Source organism: Antechinus flavipes, chromosome 4 (assembly GCF_016432865.1).
Source record: "Antechinus flavipes isolate AdamAnt ecotype Samford, QLD, Australia chromosome 4, AdamAnt_v2, whole genome shotgun sequence".
Taxonomy (NCBI): domain Eukaryota; kingdom Metazoa; phylum Chordata; class Mammalia; order Dasyuromorphia; family Dasyuridae; genus Antechinus; species Antechinus flavipes.
In genome coordinates, this window is record NC_067401.1 from 318,607,380 (window position 1) to 318,615,728 (window position 8,349).

Consider the following 8,349-nt stretch of genomic DNA (forward strand, 5'->3'; position numbering starts at 1 on the left):
GAGGTAATCCACAGTTTACAGGTTCACAATTACATCAGTGTAGGATTGCTACAGTTCTAGGTTTTATTGATGGTCTTCAGAAATTGTTATGACAAGGAAAAAATAATAAAAATCTTTCAGTGGGCAACCTTCTATTGAAGTCTCTCAAAATTTAACTAAATTTCTCAAACTTCTTGGTAGGAATGTTGAGAGCTTATTCTATCCTAATACAATCTCCCAATATCCAGGTTCACCTCCAAGCAATGATATAGTATCAGAGTTAAAAGTCCAAAAGGGTTGATCTGGTTTAGTGATACCAGAGAAATATAAGACAGTAAAAATGCCACCCCTTTTAACCCAAAACATCAGTATCTTCCCAGTGAATGCTTGAATGCCTTTTGTTTTAGAACTTGGAAATTCTGTTCCATGAAATGATCTTTCTGTGATCCTGCTTTGGAGTTTCCTACATTTTTTTCTAAATACATTAAAATATCCCATTTATATTGAAACCCTTATCACAAAGTAGATGTTATTTGTAACTATGCCTCCCTTAAAAACAAAACAAAAATAGCATTTCATTTCTGAATCAGGGGTTTCACTTAAGGGAAGATTCTCAAATGTCATTATCCATCTTCCTCACCTTTTTTAAAAAAAATTTATTTTGAATTTTTTCTCACTTTCTTTTTAGAATTATAAACCAAAAAGATCAAGGACTAGAAATATTGGAATATATCGCTATATACATGATGGCAAACTAGAATGAGTCATGAGGATTCCTGAAGAAGCATTCAATCCCTTAGGGAAGGAACACTTTTTTTTAAAAAATACATTTTATTTATCTCAAAAATAAATACCATACTATTATAAATCAAATAAATGGTTATATTTTTCTATTTTCTTAATTAAAATAATTTATAATTTAAAAATTGCTACTTTTAGAAGACCCTAAAATCAGCTTTATGTAAACCATCATTCATGATTTATGAAAAATGACCCAGCTACTTTAGAGAGACTAGAACAGCACTGAAATTGTCCCTTACAAAATGGCTCTTCCAAATCAAAGATTTTTATCATATCTAACTATTTATTAAGCATCTATTATGTATCAAATGATTATAAACTTCAAGTCATCTGGCATTCCTCAGATGAGAAAACAGAGGCTCAGAACAGTGTAAGTGATTTGCCCAGTGTCATAAAAGTAATAAGGGGTAGAGCCAGAATTGAAAAGATTGTCTGATCTCAAATGCAGCACTTATCTCACTTCAACACCACAACACAACACTGTTTTGATAGAGACAAAAATCAAACCTCTATTCTCAAGGAGTTTGCATTCTATTGGGAATAAAGAATACAACATGCATACAAATAAAGTAAAAACAAAGAAATTTCCAGAGACAGAGTCCAAAGAACTAGGGATATCAGAAAAGGCTTTGAATAAGAGATGGTACCTGAGATAAACCTAAGGGAAAACTGGATACCAATATACCAAATAAGGGGAGAAACATTTTTGTGTCATAAGTAAATCCAGATCATTTAGGAAAACAACACCACATTTTTGAAAATGTTTTGTGAAGATATCTTTCTCAACTTATCAAGTCGGGAAGTATCTCACAAGATTTTACCTCACCTTACTTAGAACATTGCATTTATTGGAGAAGTCAGCAAGAAATGTATCCTAAACATGTATTGGGAGGGGAAGGTGGAGAGTCTCCAAGTGAAAGAAAAAATTTAATCCAATTTCTAATCATTTAAATCCGAATTTAATTCTAAAAGCCCTCATGATTACACTTCATTCAACAATCATCTCTTTTTAGGAAACAACTCAGATTCAATCCAACTTATAAAATTTTATAGAAAGAACCCTTTTTCAAACACTTTGGGGAAGGCACTCCCTCCTCAAAATTGAAGCCCAACCCTCAACTCTCTCAGGCAACTGTAAATGAGATACATCAAAATGCAGTCTAACAAAGATCATAGAACTTTATTAGCCACAAGTTAAACTAACTTTTATTAGAAAAATGCTACTGGTGAAGCTGTGATTCAAGTTGTATATGCAGCAATTAATTTTTAAGTGCTTAAATATGCTTAGATAATAAACCACATAAGCCTCCTATAATTGAAAATTTGTTCTTAAAAGGTCCTGATTCATCATTCATATTCATATATAGGGCTAGTTGATAATGTCTCTTGTTTTGAATCATGGAATTATGGTGAAGCCTTCTTGTATTGTAGCCTCTATAAACAAAGCTTCATCTGAAATATGTGTGTCTAAGTTGACTAAATTCTATCAGTCTTTGGGCTTGACTCAGAAGCCAGAAATTGTGAAGTTATAACCTTGCATACATGTATAATCTCACTCCCATCTACAGCTCAAAGTAATTTATAGGAGGACAGTCATGTAATGCCAAGTGCTGCATCCCATTCACCACCAGAAATTTGGTACATTGCCCTGCCTCTCACCAATTCCACTGAACTTTAGAAGTTCATCTGAAGGACCATCCCCTTTGTGAATGCAGCATTCGATATTACAGGAGTGTCCTGCAGGAAAGTCCCACAGGTTTGAAACAAGATGGAGTTATACGTGTAATGAATAGAATACTGCATATGATATTTCTTACTTTTCTAGAAGGAAAAAGAGGGAAAAAACAATGGAAGAAAAAAATCATATCATAGTTCTAGAGCTTAATGAGACCTCAGAGATTGTTTAGCTCACTTTCCTAATTTTATACATGAGGAAACTAAATCTTTCAAAATTAAAAAAAAAAGTTCAAAAGTGACCTTATCCAAGGTCACAAAGTAATAAAAGTTGGTAAGAGAGAAGGTACAAACCCAGATTTTCTTGATTCCAAGTCATTCAATGTCCTAGTCGCTACGAATTTTGGCTTCTGTGATGAGAGAGAAACAGACACAAAGAAAGTGTCAGAGACAAAGTCAGAGACAGAGTCAAAGAGAAATAGAGACACAGAGAGAGATACACAGAAAGACAAAGATAGCAAAAGAGAGACAGATTCAGGAAAACAGAAAGATAGAGACATACAATTAAAAAGAGAGAGATAGAGACAGAAAAGACACAAAGACATATCAAAAGAGAAAGAGAGACAAAGACAGAGACATATCAAAAGGAGAGAGAGAGAGAGAGAGAGAGAGAGAGAGAGAGAGAGAGAGAGAGAGAGAAAGAGAGAGAATGAGAATAATTGGGGAGAAGGATTATATGAATAATCATGGAACTTGAGATACAAAGAGCCTTCAAGGCCATCTAATTCAATTCCTTCATTTACACATGAATAAACCAAGTCATTTGCCAAAATTCACACAGGTAATTCACACAGGATCTGAATCAAATTCTCTTACTCTAGAATCAGTATTTTTCCCATTTTATCTCCAAGGTCATGAAGGAGCATATTTTGAGTCAATAGTCCTTATACTGTGGTAACAAAACTTTAGAAAAGCCGCAAGGAGAGAATATATGAAGTGGAAATGGGTGGTGGTGGTATACATAGTAGAAAGGGCACAAGACTGAGATTTTATTCTTGGCACCAGCACTGTATGCATAACCTTAGCAAAGTTGGTTAACTTACCTAGATTTCAGATTCCTGTAAACTACAAACTAAAAAAGATGGACTAGATATTCCCTGAAATCCCCTCCAGATTCAAGTCTGTGATTCCATGATCCCTCTGCCCCCATTGTGTAATTCACCTTTCTTTGTGCCTCAGTTTCTGCCTCCAGAAAAACTGAGAAACCTTCCTCTACTAGGAACTTGATAATCATCAATGTTCTGAATTCCTTAAATGAAAAAGTCATAGATACTACAGAGAAGATAAAAGGAATGGAAGTGGAAGCTTCCTTCAAGTGGAAGCTCAAAGAACTAGGCAAATATTATTTTAAATAATATTGGGGTTAGCTAAAACCTTAGAGATCTTCTAATCAAACTCTATCCTCTTTAAAGCTGAGGAAATTGAGAGAAGTTAGCTTAATTTGCACAAAGCCACACAACTAGTTATTGTTATAGCTAGACCAAGAAACCAATCTTCTCTACTCCTCTCATTAAGCAGAAATATCATTGTTAATTTTAAAGACTAAAAAAATTAAATGACTTGTAAGTCTTATAGAGCATCTTTCTTTAATATAGAAAATATGTCTGTAACCATATCATACAACATATATAAACTGATACATATGTCTTAGGCAATATAGAAAAATTCCTATTAGTTTTCATTTTAGTTTTCATATTTAACTATAGTCCAATCTTGTGGGCAAAAACCAAGGCAAGATTCAGTTAAGATTTTAAAGGAATATTTTTACTCTTTCTCTCTCTCTTTCTTTCTCTCTCTCTCTTTCTCTCTCTCTCTCTCTCTCTCATTCTCTCTCTTTGTGTGTGTGTGTGTGTGTGTGTGTGTGTGTGTGTATATATAAATGATTTCATTTAAACATACATCCCTCCTCATGGAAGATGGGCAAAGGGCTAGAGGGCAGAATATCATTTACATAGATGAAGTCACTGTATCAGGTACTTTTCTTTATTTATAAGGAGGATTCAATCTGGATGGGAGGAAAAGAGTCCCCCCCCTTTTGAAATGACTGCAAATTTTAAAACATTAAAAAGGAAAAAAATAATGAATATATTTAAAATATAAATAGAATATTCTAACACTTGTGCCATCTACCATTTTTAATACTAAAATAATTCAATTTCAATACATTTGGGAGATATGTATGTATATTGACATAAGCAAAGTGCAGAGATAATATTTAGTATCAAGTATATAAATTTCAGTTATTATTTATGAATTATATTTTGCATTGGGAGATTTATGAAGTTATATAGCTTTAGAGACTATTGAAAATATACCACTTTATGAAAACCACCAAAATTATATAATAAATTTTCAGTTATTCACAGTTAATTTACTCACATTCCTGGTGATTCTTTTTCTTGTGTTATTGTCATCTTCTCCCCTTTATTAATTTACTACTCTATTTATTCTTATTCTGAATTAGAACCATTAGGACTGATTCGAGCCATATACTCAGAGAAAAATGGCAGCTCTACTTTGGGGTGGAACTTGTGAAAAGTGACACTGTTTACTCCTAATTTAAAGTGTGTATTTGGAATAAGTGAGGAGACATACAGAATAAAAAATCTGGGGAACTTTCCCATTTATTGAGTTCAGTCTTAACAATGGGACTTCTTTATTTTGGTTGAGTTTTGAATTCTCTGATAATAGACACTCAAAAATCAAATATAAGTACAAAAAAGAATTCAAAGGCCAAATGTATTTTTCCATTAGTCTCCAATTTGAATTTTCCACACAATGTACACATTTGTCCATGCACATAATCAGTGATGTTATACCTGGATAATTCATTTAAGTTCTCTGTCTCAATTTCTTGAGCTATAAAATAATATTAATGATATTTGTATTATCTAATTCAAAAAATTTATTTTAAAAGTTATTTGTGCATCTTAAAATTCTATGTGTTATTCAGTTTAACAAGCTTAAAAGCCTACTATAGGCAAAGGATTGTCTCAGTGCTGGGTTACAAAGAAAAATAATTCCTACCCTGAAGAATCTTACTTTTTATTAATTGATAATGATAATAAATCGAGAGTTACTATATCACCCTTTTCCCCCACAAAATCAGTCAATTAATATTTATTTTTATCCTTGGTTTTTCTTCTTCTTTCACTGCCATCCCCAGTTCTGCATAGTTTAAAATAGAGATCTTTGATGCACACCTCTGCTAATCCCTAACTAAAGTGATCTGTCCCTCCTCTGAACAGTCATAGAACTTAATTCTAACTTTCTTATGCATTTATCATATGCTACTTCATATTATAGTTAATTTTATCCATATCTTATCCCCCTTGTTATATCAAGAATTTCTGTGAGGAGAGGCTGGTCTCATATATCTTATCTTTTCCAGTACCTAATAGCACACTACACTTAGTAGGCACTCAATAACTCTCTGCCTAATGAATTATTGCATAATACTTTAAAATGTTTTATTCTATCACATAATTGTTATTTTTCACGTGTGAATTTTTGTTAATATTCTGGACTTTTATAGAGAAATGAAATGTTGATGTCCTAATAACCAAACTGAAATATAATTAAATCTGAATGATCTGATAGTAGAAGACAGCATTCAGCAAACAAGTATTCAATGAATTTTTTTTAAACTCTAGATGTTTTTCAAAAAACCAGAAATATGGTAGAATCCCATTATTAAAACTCGTTGTTATATAGGGTTAGATACTGATCGCTTAAATTATGACATCTGTTATATTCTGACACATATACCACCATAGTCAGCAAGGATGCCCCCCACTTGTCTTTGGAATATGGAATATGATTTTTATTATCAGCAGCAGATTTATCTAATTATGTTAGACTTTGGCTATTATCAAAATTAATTTCATTCCTTGAGCACATACTGATCGAGGAAAAGGAGCCAGAAACGTGTTGTGTGGCATTGGAAATGTCTTCAAGTAAACTAAAAAAACAAAGTAACTTTAGAGCCAAAGAAAGTTGCTTTGCTTTCACGGAGACAACTGAAATGAATTAGTTCAAACTTTATGAGCAAAAGTAATGGAAAAGTTTCCTTCCAAAAAGACAGTCCAGGCTTTAAAAGGAGGCTTAAAGTCACTGCAAATAGGAACAAGTGTGAGATTTGAAAAAGGGGGTGTGTGGAGGAAGAATGTTCCTGAATGACTGTACTGTGTATTTTCCATGAAATTTAACCGAGCTTCATCGCTCTCTAGGACACTGTCATCCAACAATCCGCTTTTTTAGGGGCGACTGTGATTGTGCCAGGGGGTAAATGGGATTCCCTGAAACACCCCCACCCCCACTTTCTGGAGGATGGAGGGGAATGGATGGATAGATGGATGCGAACAGGTTTTGCTGACTTTTGTAGTAAACTTTTCCCGTACGAGGATTTATGCATTCCAGCGCCCGAGTGCAAGCAATGAAAGCAAAGGATTGATTGTTACTGGGGCAAATCTCAAAGGGCCGAGAGTAACCTCGGGATTTTGCTGGCAGCTCACCTTTTGTCTTTAAACAAGGTCAGTACCTCCGGGATTCAGCCCCAGTCGCCTAGCTCCCTGTCCCATCCTGGTGCGCCATCCTCGGGCAGCAGGGTAACCATTTGCTATGCTAAACTCCCGGGGTCCATAGATCGGTTTGGGGGACTGGGAGGGGGAGTGGGGGTGCTTTTTACCTCTCGGAGCGGGAAGCTGCCGCCCAGCGCCGCCCGGGCTGTTGTTGCAGTCACTCTCAGCCGCTCTCATTTTCTGGCACAGCCGGTCAGGCTCCTCCGCGTTTTGAACAGGTACCATTGTCATGTCATCTCCAAGTTACAGTCTTTCCTCGGAGTGTGCAAGACCAGAACCTATCCTAGCGACAGAAATTGAAGCAGTTACTTTCCCCATAGCAGCATGGTATAAGAGACTGTGACAGGAGAAGAAGGGGGAGGAGAAACAACTTAGGGGGAGGTGGGGGGGGGGGGGGGGGGGGCCGCTGGGGAACTTCAGACTCAGCCGGAGTGATTCGTGAACAACTTTTGTTTCTATTTCAGAAAGCTTTGCCCTTTCCAGTGACACAAGCTGTTGCTATTCTCAGCAGCCTATCACCGGCCAGGGGGTGGGCCATCCTTCGGAAGTGTTGCTCCGGCCTTTAAGCAAAGACTTGGAGGTAGGGGTTAATACACTTTTGCATGGAGGAGCTCTGATACATTCCTTGGACCGTGGCTCTGAAAGCCTCTTGTATCCCTTGCACCTTTGGAAAAGACAGAGAGCAGACACAGAGAAGATTTAAATTCCATTCCTAAAGCGAGGCGGATGGTATCAGATCTTGCAGAATAAGGAACTAGTTATGCTAAGAGATAGCAGGGAGGGAAGGAGTGTCAGATTTTCACCAGGACTGTTAGTCCAGGGACACTGAGCACCTTAAATAGAACACTAAAATCTCCATCCCAGTCCCCGAACCCATGCCCAGTTTTTTCCTCATGGTGACAGAGAAGCCATATTCCAGAATAATAGACTCCTTCACTTAGCAGAGTGTCTGGTATATGATAGACATCTAATAAATACTTATTGATTGATTAATTTTTTTCACATTTCTCTCTTTTCACTCCAGCTTCTCATCAAAAATTTTGAAGTCCAGGAACAGGGGTACTCAGAAAGCACAAGGATTCTGGAGGATTAAAAAAAAAACTGATAGTATTTTGATGTCAGATTAAAGCCAAGAAATACAATCCATTTGTATCTAGTTACATCCAGTTTATGTAGAGGGAAATCAGGATGAAAAGATCAAAAAATTACTATTGGTAATGCCCCTGGTATGACCGATGAAAGATAGGATGAGATA

General features: G+C 35.7%; 1 protein-coding gene across 1 annotated transcript in view; it reads right to left on the reverse strand.

Annotated features, from left to right (window-relative positions):
* SLC2A12 (solute carrier family 2 member 12) overlaps positions 1-8,019 on the reverse strand; it is a 63,380-nt gene extending 55,361 nt beyond the window's left edge. Inside the window, exon 1 of the mRNA XM_051997788.1 lies at positions 7,202-8,019. Coding sequence (XP_051853748.1) covers positions 7,202-7,325 — 124 coding nt within the window. The 5' untranslated portion in view covers positions 7,326-8,019. The remainder of the gene's footprint in view (positions 1-7,201) is intronic.
* Between the last annotated feature and the right edge of the window lie 330 nt (positions 8,020-8,349).